Source organism: Panthera pardus, unplaced genomic scaffold, assembly GCF_024362965.1.
Source record: "Panthera pardus isolate Hobbes unplaced genomic scaffold, ASM2436296v1 HiC_scaffold_24, whole genome shotgun sequence".
NCBI classification, from domain to species: Eukaryota; Metazoa; Chordata; class Mammalia; order Carnivora; family Felidae; genus Panthera; species Panthera pardus.
In genome coordinates this window covers 123,986,741-124,004,477 of record NW_026526810.1, presented here as the reverse complement: position 1 = coordinate 124,004,477, position 17,737 = coordinate 123,986,741, and the positions used below count along the sequence as shown (strand labels likewise).

Below are 17,737 nucleotides of genomic sequence, written 5' to 3'. Positions count from 1 at the left end.
CCAAAGCAGGACTCAAACTCACAAACTGTGAGATCATGACCTGAGCCAAAGTTGTGGACGTTTAACCGACTGAGCCACCCAGGCACCCCCTAACCAAACACAGTTTAGATTCTGCTTCATGATCACATAACAATTTCAAATTGTAACCTACATAACAGAGGCCAAGAACAAACTCCAATGCTATTTCTCAAAAAACTAGGGAAATCTCTCATCGTTATAAAAACAGGAAATTTCACAATGGAGTACTATGTGGCAATGAGAATGAATGAAATATGGCCCTTTGTAGCAACATGGATGGAACTGGAGTGTGATGCTAAGTGAAATAAGCCATACAGAGAAAGACAGATACCATGTGGTTTCACTCTTATGTGGATCCTGAGAAACTTAACAGAAACCCATGGGGGAGGGGAAGGGGAAAAAAAAAAAAAAGAGGTTAGAGTGGGAGAGAGCCAAAGTGTAAGAGACTCTTAAAAACTGAGAACTGAGGGTTGATGGGGGGTGGGAGGGAGGGTAGGGTGGGAGGGAGGGTAGGGTGGGTATTGAGGAGGGCACCTTTTGGGATGAGCACTGGGTGTTCTATGGAAATGAATTTGACAATAAATTTCATATATTGAAAAAGAAAAAAAATAAAGAAAAAAAATTGCCACAAGTTAAAAAGAAAAACCTTAATGTAAAAATAAATACATAAAAAAATAAATAAAAAATAAAAACAGGAAATTTCAAAGTCACAAAGAGTAAAATTCTCTACAATTCTCAACACTCAATAGTGTGCACAGGCAAAAAGAAAGAATGTAAATAGATTAGGTCTAGTGTTGGCCTTTGCGCAATAACCCAGATCTGATATGGCAAAACCCATTTTATGTTCAAGGTTAAAGTAGAAGATGAGAAGCAGGGGCGCCTGGGTAGCTCAGTCAGTTAAGCGTCCGACTTCAGCTCAGATCATGATCTCTTGGTTCATGGGTTCAAGCCCCGTGCTGGGCTCTGTGCTGACAGCTCAGAGTCTGGAGCCTGCTTCAGATTCTGTCTCCCCCTCTCACTAAAATAAATAAACATTTAAAAATTTTTAAAAAGAAAATAAGAGGACAGATGCCTATGAGGTTTAAAAGTTGCGAACTTACAATTTACTTCACTTTAGGAAGAGGTCACAAAAAGATGCAAAGGAGAATGAAAAACCAGAAAAATGCTACAAGAATAGTCACCAAATCCATAGCAAAAGTAAAATTTTTTAGAGGCACCTGAGTGACTCAGTCGGTTAAGCATCTGACTCTTGATTTCAGCTCAGGTCATGATCTCACAGCTCATGAGTTGGGGTCCTTTGTCTGGGGCTCTGTGCCTTCAGTGCAGAGCTTGCTTGAGATTCTCTCCCTCTCTCTCCCTCCCCACCTCACTCTGTGTGTGTTCGTTCACTCAAGAAATAATCTTAAAAAAAATTTTTTTTGAGTGGGTAATCACAGACAATGCAGAGCCTGCTTGGGATTCTCTCTCCCTCTCCTTGTCCCTTCCCAACTCTCTCTCAAAAAAAAACATTAAAAAAAGAAAACACTTTACACAATGGCTATAGCACATGGGGCAAAGTACAGAATTTAATGCTAATATGGCACCTATCACTTGGTTTGCATTTCAGAATAAGCTTTCTATAAGGTCAGATTACAGAGCTGACTCATCTCATTTTAAAAGCCTGCAAAACCTTTACCTCCTCTCATAAAATAATTTAGAATTTCTACTAGGACTGAGGCAGGAACATCACAAATGAATCAATTCTCTGCTTTATATTCCATTAATGGGTTCTACTCAAAGGAAAGAGACCAATATGCTCATACACCAACCATGTCTTTCTAACTCTGGCCTCTTACTACCCAATTGTGCTCCCTTTTATACATCATAAATTCCGATCAAATGCTGACTCCAATGCCAAGAATATTGCAGTCCCATCTTTACCAAAACTCCCTTTAAAAATTCTGTATTTCATACACACTAGAAAGAGGAAGGAAAAGGCATTATACATGGCTCTAAGAACTAAATTCCACCAATAGCTGCAAGTTCCTCAGACTGGTCAAATCTTTTTACAACCATTATTCCCTGAACCTCCTCTTGGTCTTGACATCTGGCAAGTATCTTTTTTTTTTTTTAATTTACATCCAAATTAGTTAGCATATAGTGCAACAATGATTTCAGTAGATTCCTTAGTACCGCTTACACATTTAGCCCATCCCCCCTCCCACAACCCTTCCAGTAACCCTCAGCCTGTTCTCCACATTTATGAGTCTCTTATGTTTTGTCCCCCTCCCTGTTTTGATGTTATTTTTGTTTCCCTTCCCTTATGTTCATCTGTTTTGTCTCTTAAAGTCCTCATTTGAGTGAAGTCATATATTGGTCTTTCTCTGACTAACTTCACTTAGCATAATACCCTCCGATTCCATCCACATAGCTGCAGATGGCAAGATTTCATTCTTTTTGATTACCACATATATATATACATATATATATATATATATGTATATATACACATACACACACACACACCACATCTTCTTTAACCATTCATCCATCAATGGGCATTTGGGCTCTTTCCATACTTTGGCTATTGTTGATAATGCTGCTATAAACATGGGGGTGGCATGTGGCAAGTGTCTTTATTATACCACAACTTGGGGAGCAATCAATTCTAGCTTCCTCAAGAGGTACAGAAAACTAACTTAATGTAAATGTAATACACTTAAATTACCTGTAGAATAGTTAGTTGTTTTTGTTACAGATTCTTGAGCTTCAGATATAGCCTTCAAAATTAGATTCTTGTTAGCTTGTTTAGAAGGTGGAAGTGAAGGTCTAAAAAAGTTAAAGGTATTTTGATTAATTTTTAGATTTCAGCTCTTCGCATGCTAGCCATCCATTAGGCCTTTACTATAGCCTTTTCTTAGGTTTGAAACAGACTAGCAATAGTTCTTAGGAAATGCCAACTAGATGGGAAAGTTTTAACTTTTTAAATAATGAATCTGGATCACCCCTCCTCCCCACTATATTACAGTTTTTAGTATTCTCTGCAATCTTCTCCAATTTTAAGCAATTTCTCTTTGATTAATGTTTCTCAAAAACCAATGGAAAAATCTTACGTTATTAAATTTTTATTTTCATGATCTCTAACAAACCCAGGAGCTCCATCAGCCAACTAAAGATTTACAGACAATGTTCAGGGTACCTCCTTTCAGGCTTTGCTGGCACTGACACACTGCTGGAGATGCTTCCTGTACGAGACCCACAATCATCATCTTCCTCCTCCTCTTCTCCATCATGATTGAATTTTTTTACTTTAACAACTGAACTTACCACAGGCAACTTTCTCTTCCGAAAGTTTTCTTCCTGCAATCAGATAAATTTACGCTTACCTAGTCTCAGAAAATAACAAAGATCTACCACAGTATTTCTTCCTTTTCAAGAAAAAGCCAATCATATTTAGAATTCACGGGCTATTTCCTGGTTTCTTATAAAAATATAAATATCCCTAGTAGCCAATCTTCAGCTAAACAAAAACTAGTGCTTTACAATCACTTATAAACAGCAGCATGTAACACTATTGAAGAAACTAATAAAATGAAATTACTTGTTTACTAGTAATTGCTGTGGAAAATCTAATAAAATTGACCTAAAATTCTACCAAAACTATAAGGTAAGGTTAAAGGTATCTCAAATGGGGGGGGAAAAAAGGTTATCTCAAATGCTGGCATCCCAGAAAAATAAACAAGATGTAAAATATCTGTAGAAGCCAGTTGTGAAGAGGAAAATCTGGTGTAGTATGTTCAGTAGCAGATGTATCAGTTTAAAGTAAACTTGCAATACGTGTGTAGCTATTCCACACATATTTAGTATTAAGAACTGCTAATTTTCAGCCTAACAAGCCAGAATTTAGAAGTATATACAGGGATGCCTGGCTGACTCAGTTGGTAGAACATGTGATTCGATCTCAGGGTCACTGAGTTCAAGCCCCATGTTAGGTGTGTGGCCTACTAAAAAAATAATAATAATAAAATAAAATAAAATATATACAAACCTCAATACTCATTTTTTCTGAGTTGTTTCTGAAGAAGGGACTATAAGTCTCTTCTAAGCTGTTAAGCACTTCCTGTTCACACAAACGTCCTGTTTCATATACCCGGCTGTTCTGTAAATCAGGTTGCTTGGCAGCATGAATATTGTTTTGTTGCTGCTGAAATTGCAACCTGTTTAAATGAGCACCACTGTCTGCATTTCGACTTGCAGGTGGTCGATAAATTTCAATAGAAGGGCGAGAAGAACCGTACGTAAGTGTCACTGTCGGTTTTTTCTGAGATAAGGGATTCTCCTGCACAAAATTGAGGTCTTCATCAATGAGATCATCTGGTTCTGGCTTAATATCAATCACATCTTCAGAGGGTGCTGGCTCCCTCAGAGGCTTCACAGTTGACATTAATCGGGTTGCAGCTCCATCATCATAAGTCTGTCTATTTTTTTAAGAAACACACAAAGAATTATATCCAATTTAGAGCAGTATCTTTAAATCTTCAAAGAATATTTAAATTTTAATGAAACAATGTAGATACTCCCTTTACAAATTCCATTAAAAACTACTCTAAAATTGCATTCTATTTTAAAACTCTGATTTACTACGTTTGAGGTAAAAGATAATCATACTTTGGATTTTATTATTTTATTCAAAAAAATTGCTCATGACCACCTCCGTATTTCCAAAACTTTCTGAAAACAGAAATTTAAAGATATAAAAACCAATGTAAATGTCACATACACACACCTACCTACCCACAGCAGGTCTACAGAGGATTCTCACCTAACATTAGTGGCTTTCTGCTCCTGTGAACTAGCAGAAACCCTGGAATCTCTTTTCTCAGGTCTTGTGCTAGCAACTGCGAGGGGTGGCACTGCAGCTTCATGCCTTCTCTCGTCTCCCCGACCGAAACTGCTCTTGTTTGAAGACACGTTATTATCAAAGATGTTGGTATCAGAAGACTTGAGACTGGAGGGATCTGAAAAGAAAATCACATGGTCCTTCTAAGCTGTTATTTATTACTGTGAACCTTCCCTGTCTTCATCACCAATTTAAAAGCAATACGTATTCTTCCACAACATTTTTAATGGCTGAATGTTATTCCATACATAGTAATATAATAATTATTTCGATTTGCTATTACTAAACTTTTAAGGAATTTTCGATTATAAAATACTAAAATATCCTTGAAGCTAAATCACTGCATACATGTACAATTACTTCCTTAACATAAATTGCATAGTTTCCCTTCCTTTATTTAAGTTTACTTATTTATTTTTGAGAGACAGACAGAAACTCCCAAATAGGCTCTGTGCTGCCAGCACACAGGGCTCAAACTCATGAACCATGAGATCATGACCCAAGCCAAAATCAAGAGTGGGGAATTTAACCGACTAAGCCATCCAGGCGCCCCTCTCTTCCATCGTTTAAATTATCTTTAAATTATGTTAAATTTATTGCTCTTGAATTCATAATTCATAGGCTTCCTAAGAAAGTTCAAATGAACCACTGTTTTCAAATTTATGGAATTTTTCCCAAAGCAATATACATGGCTTTAGAAAGAAAATGCTATAGTAAATTCCAAAAACCCTGAATTTTAATGAATCTTACCAGTTGTAACAGAGCGAAGTTTATCTAATACACCGTGAAGCCTGAAAGAAAAAAAAAATATATTTTAAAGCTTCCTTTAATCAAGAAAGATTTTATCTCAATTGTCACTTGAAATTTGATGACATTATACAATTTACCTTCAGATATAATGGTACTAAATGGTATTTAATAGATAAACAGTACTAAAATTAAAGACTCAATGTACCTTAGGGTAAAAGATAAAACACACAAATATGTAATACAGCTTATTATTACAATCATTTAAGCAGTTTGTTTTATCTATTAATATGGTTTTTGGGACAACTTAATTCCAAGCGTCGAAAAAACTTCAAAATAATCTTAAAATATATCACTTCATTGTAACTATTACTTACAAAACTAGTCACATAAACAAGAATAGACTACAACCTTGCTTATAATATAACCTGTTTTAGTAGTTATGTGCAAGGCAAATGTGCCTTACAATCCTTTCAGGAGGCTTCATGAAAACACCAGAAATATCTCATTAACAATGTTTCAACCAGAACCCCATCACATGCCACTGTCCCCTTGGACACAATTATTGCAGAATAGTCCGTTTCAAGCTGGTGAATGAACATTTAACTTAAAAAAATAAACTGCCAAGACAGTGACATCGTAACTTGTATCAGTATGTGTTAAGGAACTAAATTTATGGCAAGATGAGAAAGGTCAATTAATATGATTTTAAATTCAAATTCATGTAGTCCTTTATGTAAGAAATTTGTCTCAAGCATTCCATCAAGTTAATTAAGAAGGACCTACTAAGTCAGTCTCCCATATTATACTAGTGGGACTCCAACCAAAAGTGATACCAAGGATGAACCAAAAAAATCAAGTCAAAAAACATGTATGTGAAAGAAAACAAATACGTGGACTGTAGATTTAAAAAAAAAAAAAAAAATCAGTTTCCCCAGTCAAAAGTTCCACGGTCTTTTTTTTTTTTTTTTAATTCTAGGGACTAAGTGTAACAAGTGGGTTAGATCACCCACGCTACGGTAGTGGATGTTCCAAAACATCTGAGGATCAACCAGTGTACTGAATGTTCTTCAAAACTATGTAATATAATCAGAGAATTCTATTTGCAATTTCAAGAAAACTTCACAAGACTGATAAAGCATATAGTAGCCCACTGGGGCAAAAATACCTTCAAGACAAACTCTGGTTTAAAAGCAAGAAGTAGAAGTTAACCAGTTTCATATCCCTCTTTAGCGCCTATTAACCTCTCCCAGTCTCCTGCCATGCAAAGTAAGCAGGCCACTCTACTAGCTCAACTTTTGCTCCATTATCAACTTGTTCTGTAATTGGTGGTTCCCAGAGTGAGGGCCTTTTCAGAGTACTTCCTGATCTATTCTCAGCCACATCATTACCTCCCCCTACCCTCACTCTACCTCAAACATGGTACCAGAGCCTGGCCTGCCTTCTTAAATGAATCTTATGCTTTTTCTCCATATTCTCAACTGAAAGGCCTCTGTTGGTTTGAAAAAGGACACTGAAAATAATAACATGAATTTATATTTAAACATAAAATTGTCTTTTTACAATCCCAAACTTCAGAAGGTTCCAAACTTTTAAAACTCATTTGAAATTTTGTCCAAAACCTTTGCCCCCTAAAGGTTAACTCATTAGAGAAAGCAACTGAGGAAGTCAACCCGGCCCCCAAAACATATGTAACTGGTTTGGGTTCAGGGAAAGGAATAAGAGATCCAAAGGTTTACAAAGAAACACAATAACCTACCATTAACACAGACTAAGGACTTGCTATGGGCCAGGCACAGATATAAGTACCTTACATGTATTATTTCATTTAATCCTTACAATGTCCTATAAAGGGAATTTATTAATCTCATTTTACAAGTGGAAAAACCAAAGTAAGAGGCAGATCCAGGATTCAACCTCAGCAATCTGGCTCCAGAGGCTGTGCTCTCATGCATGGCTCACTACCTGCCTCTCCACAGTGAATCTGCCTCTCCTGTCAAGAACCTCTTTTCAGACAGAATACCTACTCTGATTTGTGCCAAACTTTGGTCTAAGGGGTAAAAATTCAGAAACATACCATACGGTGAATCGAATTGTGTTGTTCCCTAGAAACAGGGACAGGTCCTCTGTCATTTGGTCCTGACTTTTCTTGTTGGCCACCATCACCATAATGTAATCAGGAAGTTCTTCATCTAGTTAAAAGGAAAAGTATATAAAAACTTTTTTACGTTTTCCTCAATATTGACTTCTAAAAAGTTAACATACTTGAAAATATAAATATAGCTCTAAGAATTAACATCTCAGCTCTACTAGAATTATGTTGGACAAGAAAGTATAGCTTTTTTTCCCTCTTCATTACATAGGTATTTCAATTATTAGTAAGGATGGGAATTAGAAATAACAAATCCTTATAAAACTAGGTATTCTGAATTACAGTATCAAACTTGAGTGTATTCATTTCCTTTTTATCTTTTTAATTAATGCTCATCAATTTCAGCAAAGCTTCCAAAAAGCAAACGGATATTCCTCAAGAATAATAGAGTTTTGTATGTTTTGTGTTTTACTTAAGCTTCAAAATTATACTCCTTTCTCAAGAGAACATCTTTATCCTCAGTAAAGGCAGATTTCTATTATCTCAGGGTAATAAACTTCAACATCAAATGAACTAAAACCACCCAAAAACTCTACATGGTTTAAAAAATTTAATCTTAAATTTAAATAATTTCAATTTCATTGTTTTATCCTCATACTCTCCTACATAATGATTATGAAGGGGAGGTCTAGGACCAAAAAGAAAAACAAAACCACCACAGTAAGAAGATAAGGAAGCAAAAGCCATTTATCAAGAACTCTAATCCCCACCAAAAAAAAAAAAAAAAAAAAAAAAATCCTTTAGATTTAATACCTAAAATGTTCCTATTTTTAAGTAGGCAGAAAGGCTCATTTCAGAAATACACTTAGGCCAAAACAAACAAAAAACCTTTCATTTGTTTCAAGGAGAAATACCAAAAATCCAGTTCAAGAAAAGCACAAACATACTCAGAAAGCCCAATCTACAAATGGAAACAGAGAAATCTCATTTTTTTTTTTTTTTTACTGCTCTAGTAGTATGAAGACACAATTGATTTATTCACTTTATATTAATGGACATTTAAATCTCTTGAAATTTTACACTAACAACAACAAAAAAATGTTGCCAAGAAATTTTAGGAAACTAGGTGGCAACCCTGCCTGAACATTACGATTATTGGGAGAGTTAACTGAAAATCCAGAGGCTATGTGCTATGCAAGCTATTCTGTTTCACATCATGACAGACCTAGAAGAAGTAGTATTTATAAGGTGCACTGGGGTAAAAAGTTATTCATAGTCAAAGTAAACTAGCCACTTCTGCCTTACCAGTTACCTCAAGTGCTATGAAAAATCAAATCTGAATAGAATGAAAACTTTTCCTAATTTCCAGTATAATAACGTGCAGATAACACTAGCTAAGCAGCTGCTATAGAGGAGAGATTCTCAAATTTAATTTCACGTTAGAATCTGCTGGGGAGCTTTAAAAAAATCTGCTTATGTCCAAGCTCCCTCTCAATTAAATTACAATACTGGACAGGAGGATCAAAACATCAGCGTTTTTATTTAAGTATAATTAATATACGTTATATCAGTTTCAGGTGTACGACATACTAATTTGACAATTCTATACATTACTCCATGCTCACCACGGTAAGTGTAGTCGCCATCCGTCACCATACAATGTTATTACAACACTATGCTTCCTATGCTGTACCTTTTGTTTATGTGACTTATTTTAGAGCTAGAAATTTGTCCCTGTTAATCCCCTAAATCTAGTTCACCCATTCCTCACCTACCTCCCCTCCGGCAACCACCAATTTGTTCTCTGTATTTAAGAGTCTGGGTTGTCTGTTTTTAGTTTGTTTTTTAGATTTTATTTCAAGTAATCTCCACACTCAACGTGGGGCTCATATTCACAACCCTGAGATCAAGAATTGCATGCTCTACCAACTGAGCCAGCCAGGCACCCTGCTTTATTTTTTAGATTCTGCATGTAAGCTAAATCATATGGTATCTTTCTCTGTGACTTCATTTCACTTAGCATAATACCTTCTGGGTTCCTCCACATTGTAAATGGCAAGGCCTCATTCTTTTTTATGGCTGAGTAATGTTCCATTATAAACATATACACACGTGTATATGTTTATACGTATTACATCTTCTTTACCCATCATCTATCAATGGGCACTTAGGCGGCTTCCATACCTTGGCTATTGTAAATAATGCTGCAATATAACATATAGGTGCATGTATCTTTTCATACCATTCTTTGGGTAAATACCCAATAGAATTCCTGGATGTGGTATTTCTATTTTTAATTTTTTTGAGGAACTGCCACACTGTTTTCCACAGTAGCTGCACCAAATTGTATTTCCACCAACAGTACACAAGGGTTCCTTTTTCTCTATATCCTTGCCAAGCTCTTGTCTCTTTGATTCTAGCCATTTTGACAGGTATAAGGTGATAGCTATGGTTTTGATTCGCATTTCCCTGATTAGTAATGTTGACTATCTTCTCATGTGTCTGCTGGCCATCTACAGGTCTTCTTTGGAAAAATGTCTATTTTTATTTTTCCAAGTGTATTTCTTCTGACAGAGAGAGAGCAAACAGGGAAGGAGCAGAAAGGAAGAGAGCGAGAATCCCAAGCAGGCTCCGCGCTGTTGGTAGAGCCTAATGCCAGGCTTGAACTCACGAGCCGTAGAGATCATGACCTGAGCCAAAACCAAGAGTGAGATGCTCAACCAACTAAGCCACCCAGGCGCCGCCCTCTGTCCATTTTTAAAATGGATTTGGTGTTTGAGGGATTTTTTTTTGGTGTTGAATTGTAAGTTTTTTACATATTTTGCATATGAATCCCTTATCAGATGTATCATTTGCAGATACTGTCTTCCATTCAGCAGGCTGCCTTTTTGTTTTGTTGGAGAAATCTGAGTATTTAATGAAATTATGCAATGTGATGTGAGGAGATACAAGAGAGAACAAAAAACCATTTCTTTTCTTTGCAGAGTATCAAAAAGTTCCGTTTTCTGGAAATTGCAGTAAATAAGCCTGGTAGCTTATTTATGCAAAGTGTAAGGTTAACAAAGAAGTTAGAATGCTTTGTCAGCCTTCACAGATTTTCTCCATCATAATGTCAATGGTGAAGATGTGCTTTCCTGTCACTATCAGTTTGCATCTTCTAACCCAGCCATCCACCTGTGTGGATCAGTTGGTTGAGCGTCCAGCTGAGGTCATGATCTCACGGTTCATGGGTTAGAGCCCCATGTCAGGCTCTGTGCTGACAGCTCAGAGCCTGGAGCCTGCCTTGGATTCTATGTCTCCCTCTCTTTCTGCCCCTCCCCCGCTCATGCTCTGTCTCAAAAATAAAGATAAACTTAAAAAAATTTAAAATAAAATAAAATAAAATAATATTCTATGTGAGACCAGTTGTTGCTTCAGTACAGATCCAAGCAGAGAAAGGTGGGAAGGAGAGATACAAAGAAGCCCAAGGCAACTTTTGGGAGTAATGAATATGTTCATTAGTCTGATTATCGTATGTATTTGTCAAAACATACTAAGTTGTACACTTAAACTATGCACAGTTTAACGTATACCAATTACATGTCAACAGAGTCATTAGAATTCATACTGTTTTCTCAGTTTACAAAACAGGAAGAATCTAATGAAAAACTAATGTGTTCATAATATATTTTTACAGAATTCTGATTTCTCAAATTTATTTGAAGTCTATACAATAGGGGAAAAAGTGAGTTTTGAAGGTTTAAGCTCAGACTTCTACAATGTGAGGAAAATCGTCAACTATAAGTTTTTTTAAGTAAAAAATAAAGAAAATAACATGTGAATGACTTACAAATTGTAGTTGCCATCCCACTAACATGCTCCATTTTAAACAAACACAAATGAAGTTATCATTCTTAACAAAGACTTGTTCTCCTTTGTATCCCACCCAATACGTTAAAAAAGGATACTCAATATTTATTAAAGGACTGTTTCTATAACCTTAGAAGTTTCCAGGACTCTTTCTAATACCAAAAAAAGAGATTAGAAAGTCACCCTTTCCAGAAGGACGACACATAAACATACAATTAGGTAGTTAACTGTAAATCTAAATTAATAATGGCAGGCTCCAGGCTCTGAACTGTCAGCTCGGAGCCCCACACAGGGCTCAAACTCATGGACCATGAGATCATGACCTGAGCTGAGGCCTACGCTTAACCAACTTAACCAACTGAGCCACCCAGCCCCGCCCCCCCCCAACTCCCCCCACAATTTCAGTGGAGTTCCAGAGGACCATACAGGAGTGACTGACTCCTGTTTTTAGCATTAAGGACACAGAAGACCTGAGTTCTTTGGTCTTAAATCTGATACTGACCAGCTCTATTTAGCCCTTCCAAGACTCCATTTCTTGATTTGTAAAAGGAGTAATACTACCTGCCATTCCCGCTATTTTCAGGAACAAATGGAACTATATGAAAATATTCTGAAAATCATAAAATATATACCTTTATTACAATTACATTTTATATTGGACAATATTAGGCTTATAAACCAGGTTTTAATAGGCTCAAAATCCTTGGTTTGAGATTTTTGCTAAGTGATAGGAATCATCAATAAGATTGAATTCAGACTCAATGAACACGTTTGTGCTTTCATGTGCTAGAATTAAGAAAGTTCACATCATAGGTTTTCTGTAGATTTATTTTTGAACTAAAACAAGTTCCTGACACATAGCTGGTGTATCCATTAAGTGCTGATCAAATAAAAGAAAAAAATGAATCCTGGTTCAGCTTCATCTTCACTTCTGAGCCTCAATTCCTCTTACCTGTTAATGACTTCTAACAACTTTGACAACAATTTACAAAATGTGTCCAGCATGTGTTAAATTAGCAATTCTCAAACTGTTGGATCTCAGGTCCCTTTTACGTTCTTAAAAAAAATTTTTTTTAATCTCTATTTTTGAGAGAGAGCAAGCAGGGGAGGGGTAGAGAGAGAGGGAGACACAGAATCCAAAGGAGAATCCAGGCTCTGAGCTGTCAGCACAGAACCTGATGTGGGGTTCGAACTCAGAGACTGGGAGATCTTGACCTGAGCTGAAGTCAGACGCTTAACGGATTGAGCCACCCAGGTGCCCCTTAAAATTTAATGTTTATTTATTTTTGAGAGAGAGAGAGAGAGAGAGAGAGAGAGAGCGCGAGCGAGCACGGGCACAAGTGGGGGAGGGGGAAAGACCAAGAAAGAGACAGACAGAGAATATGAAGCAGGCTCCAGGCTGTCAGCACAGAGCCTGACAAAGGGCTCGAACTCATGAACTGTGAAATCGTGACCTGAGCCGAAGTTGGATGCTAACTGGCTGAGCCACACAGAAGCCCCCTAAAACTATTGATGACCCCAAAGAACTTTTATTTATGTGAGTTATCTATTGGTAATTACCAGACTAGAAAAACTAAGAATTTAAAAAAGTATTAATTCATTTAAATTAGGGGGCGCCTGGGTGGCTCAGTCAGTTAAGCGTCCGACTTCGGCTCAGGTCATGATCTCACGGTCCGTGAGTTCGAGCCCCGCGTCGGGCTCTGGGCTGACAGCTCAGAGCCTGGAGCCTGCTTCGGATTCTGTGTCTCCCTCTCTCTCTGCTCCTCCCCCGTTCGTGCTCTGTCTCTCTCTGTCTCAAAAATAAATAAACGTTAAAAAAAAAAATTTTTTTTAATAAAATAAAATAAAATAACATACCACACGTCAATAAACCCATTTATATGACATAAATAACATTTTTATTAAAAACCTACATTTTCCCAAAAAAAATGCAAAAGTTGTATTTTTATAAATCTCCTTAATACATGGATTTTAAGAAGACAGCTGGATCCTAGTTTCTCCTTCTGCATTTAAATGTTATGCTGTTCTAGTTGAAAAACATGAAGAAAATCTGGCCTCACAAATACATAGTGAGAAAATAAAGTATAGCTGACCCTTGAACAACATGAGTTTGAACTGCCTGGGTCCAATTATACCTGGATTGTTTCTGCTACAGTCATCAAAAATGTATTTTCTCCTCTTTATGACTTTCGTAATGTTTTTTTCCCATAGTTTATTGTAAAAATACAGCAATATATATAACATACAAAATATGTGTTAATGGACTGTTTACGTTACCAGTAAGGCTTCTGATCAACAGTCGGCTAGTAGTTATATTTGCGGAGAGTCAAAAGTTGTACTTGTATTTTCGACTGTGTGTAGGGAGGGGGAGAGGGAGTATCCAGCAACACTAACCCCCCAATTGTTCAAGGCTCAACTGTATTTTAACAGCCTTTTCAGATAATGCGGATATTCTTTTGTGATACTATACCAAAACTCAACAAGTGGTACTTTCTTAAAGGTTAGCAGCAATATGGAAACTAAAACTCTATCAATGACCTTTTTACACTTATTACATGAAAATCCCTTGATCCATCTTCCACTTTTATTTTTTTTCAATGCTTATTTTTGAGAGACAGTGGGGAAGGGGCAGAGACAGAGAATCTGAAGCAAGCTGCCAGCTGTCAGTGCAGAGCCCCCAACACAGGGTTCAAACTCATTAACTGTGAGATCATAACCTGAGTTAAAGTCAGATGCCCACTGACTGAGCCACCCAAGTGCCCCCATCCTCCATATTTAATGTATCTTTTTTCCCCTGTGTAATTCTGTATCATCACGCGCTGATCATGTGAAAGAATAGTGGCTAAGGGCGCCTGGGTGGCTCAGTTGGTTAAACGTTTGATTTCGCTCAGGTCTTGATCTACCAGTCTGCGAGTTCAAGCCCTTCATGGGGCTCTGTGCTGACAGCTCAGAGCCTGGAGGCTGCTTGGGAATCTGTGTCTCCTTTTCTCTGACCCTAGCCTGCTCGCACTGTCTCTCTCTCTCAAAAATAAATACACATTTTAAAAAATTACACATTAAAAAAAGAAAGAAAAAAAAATACTGGCTCACTGAGCTATACAAATCACTTGATATGCTGATACATTTCATTATGAGACAGAAAAGAATCATTTGTCAATATCATTAAAAATCTTTTGTCTTAAATGTTTGAGAGAAAGTGAGTGCACAGACAAGCGGGGAAAGACGCAGGGAGGCAGGAAGAGAGAATCCCAAGCAGAAAGAGAGCCACCCAGGCGCTCCAGAAATTCTTTTACGTGATGGGAAGCTTTCAAGTTCATGAAGGTAAACACAAATTTTTCAGAATTCTAATTTTCATTTGAAAGCTCAACTTTTGTCACTGGCAACAAAGTGTATCAGTTTTTTCCTTTGCTCACTCTCAAGAAAATGTCTGCCAAATACCCAAGTGTATGTATCTAGCTTGTCAGAATATAAAAATGATGTTCCCATGGGGTGCCTGCGTGGCTAGGTTAAGCATCTGATTCCATTTTGGCTCAGATCATCATCTCACCATTCAGAGCCCCTGCTTATTAGGATTCTCTCTCCCTCTCTGCTTTTCCCCGACTCATGTATGCAATGCACTCTCTCTCAAAAATAAACATTAAAAAAAAAAAAAAAAAAAAGATGTTCCATAAAAAAGGTGGCTGGGTTTAGTTCTCAACTCAATCACACAAATCCTTTCCATTTAGACAATCCATCCTACTTTAATATACAGCACAAGTACTTTATGAGTAATTCCTACTTTCTCAGACCACACATTAAAAAGATGTAGTCAAGGGCCAGGGTTTATAAACGATTTTTACTGCTTCACTAATTACATATGTATACATACATATTTTAAGCAGGCTTCACACCCAGCACAGAGCCCAATGCGGGATTCAAACTCACGACTCTGAGCCGAGATCAAGAGTACCACACTTAAAACGACTGAGCAATCCAGGCACCCCCCCCTCTCCTTAATTATATCCTTAAATGAAACTGGCTTTAAAAAAAAAAAATTCTAAGCGGAAGGGTGTGAATATGATCGGTCATAAGAGTTTGGTATGAGATCTCAATTTAGGGTAAGGTACCAGCACTTTGACCACTGCATTTGCCCAATCCAAATGTCAGCACAGTGAAAAGAGCGAGTACCCTATCAGTATTACTACGAAAACAGTTTTGACTTCACAAAAACCCTTGCCATCTCTCACACCGTAAGAACCACTGTTGTAAATGGTAGCTATTACTTTTACAGGAGGCACCAGCGTCAGAGCCAAAGAGATCTAGGTCTCAATCCATAAAGCGCTGCTCAAGTAAGCACTCAAAACCTCAGTTTCCTTGCTTGTACAGGGAGGGTTATTACCACTTACCTCTCAGTGTTCTCCTGGGTATTACCGTGACCTAATGCATAGACAACGGTTAAACACACTGCCTGACCCAAAGTAAACACTCCAATTATAAATCATAAACGAATAAAGAGAACGCATTACTGTATGCGGTAAGACAAAACGGGACAGGAAAAAAGAAGCATCTGAAAATAAAACTCACTGAACCATGACAGAGGCAAATGTGAGAAAACATTCATATGCAAAATAATGGTTCTGAAACCAGAAGATCAAAAAGAAAGTAAGGGAAATAGGAAAAACAAAGTAAGAATCAGATAAACATTATGGAGAAGACGACAGAGCCTCAAGAGAGAGGAAGCTAAACAATTTTAAAAACACCATGGGACTTTGGGGGGGGGGAGGGGACAAAAACAAAAACCAAGGTTGCATATAGAGCCTTCAAGAAAAAACAGTAAGTCAAATAAGTAACCAGGGAGTACCGGATTTGGAAGGAGAACGGGATCTCTCCAAAGTCAAAAGTACGGTGGGGAGAAAAAAATGCATTCACTAAAATTCAATTAGCAGCAAACTCTAAATTCTACTAGGCTAGCAACAAAAAACTTACCAACATAAGCTCCTAATTCTTGCAATTTCCCCTTAATGGCACTCTGAGGGGAGGGAAAAAAAACAAGCGTGCGTGTGAGAAAGGAGGAAAATCACCGGGCTCCTTAACGCAGAGGCAACTCAGCGGCTGCGTGCACCTCCCGCCCCTCCGCGCCCAGGTGGGGGTGGGGAGGCGCCCGGGCCCCCTCCCCCGTCCCCGCGACTCCTCCCCGCCCCCTCCCCCTCCCCCGTCCCCGGGCCTCCCGCCCGGCCCTACACGCCTCCTTCCGCTCCGGGCGGCTTTCTCCTGCCGCGGCCCCGCTCGCCCGCCGCTCTCTCCGGGGCCGCCTCTGCGCCCAGGCCCAAGGCGGCCCAGGCCGAGGTGAAGCCGTTCGCCGACCCTACGGCCCGCCCAGAGCCACCGGCGGCGACTAGGCCGCGGCGTCCAGGCCGGGCCCACAGTCCCCGTTACTCCTGACAACCGCGCGCTCGCCTGCCCGCTGAGGCCCGGGTTCCCGTCCACGCTCAACGCGGGCCTCACCCGGATCTTGCGGCTAATCTCGGTGCCGATCTCCATGGCTCCACGGCGGGCGGCGGGCTCAGCAATGCGCGGCTCTTCGCTTACCCAAGAGACCCGCGCCGGCTCCCGGCCCGCAGCTCCGCCGCCGCAGCCGCCAGCGTCGCTCCCGGCCGCGCGCTCTGCGTGACCCGCCCCCACCGGCCCGGCGCGCCGGGGCGAGCGGAGTCGAGCGCGCCTGCGCTTGCGCCTGCGCGCACGTGGGCCCCGGGAGTCTGTGTTCGAGCGACCTCTGCTGGCGACAAGTTGAGCAGCGGCGTGAAGATGCCCTAGGCTTCTCTCCGCCCCTCTCCGCACCTGGAGAACTCTACCTTTTCCTTGCCCCCATTTACTCATTTTACCCTCTTTTGGAAAATAAGGATGAATTAAATGCGCAGCAGAAAGATCCCTGGTTTTGGAGTGATATCTGAGTTAGAATCCAGACTTCACTTGCTTTTAGTGTGATATTGGTCTAGATAATTTAAACCTTCGGGTCCTTCGTTTTCCTACCTGTAAAATAGACTGTCTCCTAGCCGTTGCATTATAATTACACTTGAGGCAAAGGAATATCCTCCGCAACAGAACCAATCAATCACAGTTCTTTCTAATGACCACAACTGGCTCTCGGGTCTGGTTCTGCTTTCCTTCTCCGA

At 39.0% G+C, this 17,737-nt stretch overlaps 1 protein-coding gene across 4 annotated transcripts in view; it reads right to left on the bottom strand.

Annotated features, from left to right (window-relative positions):
* Positions 1–17,260, bottom strand: part of ZC3H14 (zinc finger CCCH-type containing 14) — a 47,184-nt gene extending 29,924 nt beyond the window's left edge. For 2 of the 4 annotated variants that reach the window (XM_019461978.2, XM_019461980.2), the window contains exons 1-8: positions 17,070–17,260; positions 16,551–16,593; positions 7,722–7,836; positions 5,648–5,688; positions 4,820–5,015; positions 4,046–4,475; positions 3,197–3,357; positions 2,726–2,826 (exon numbers count right to left, since the gene is read on the bottom strand). In XM_019461978.2, coding sequence (XP_019317523.2) covers positions 2,726–2,826; positions 3,197–3,357; positions 4,046–4,475; positions 4,820–5,015; positions 5,648–5,688; positions 7,722–7,836; positions 16,551–16,593; positions 17,070–17,105 — 1,123 coding nt within the window. In that variant the 5' untranslated portion in view covers positions 17,106–17,260. The remainder of the gene's footprint in view (positions 1–2,725; positions 2,827–3,196; positions 3,358–4,045; positions 4,476–4,819; positions 5,016–5,647; positions 5,689–7,721; positions 7,837–16,550; positions 16,594–17,069) is intronic. The other 2 variants (XM_019461977.2, XM_019461979.2) reach the window with 2 other exon arrangements.
* Positions 17,261–17,737: the final 477 nt, after the last annotated feature.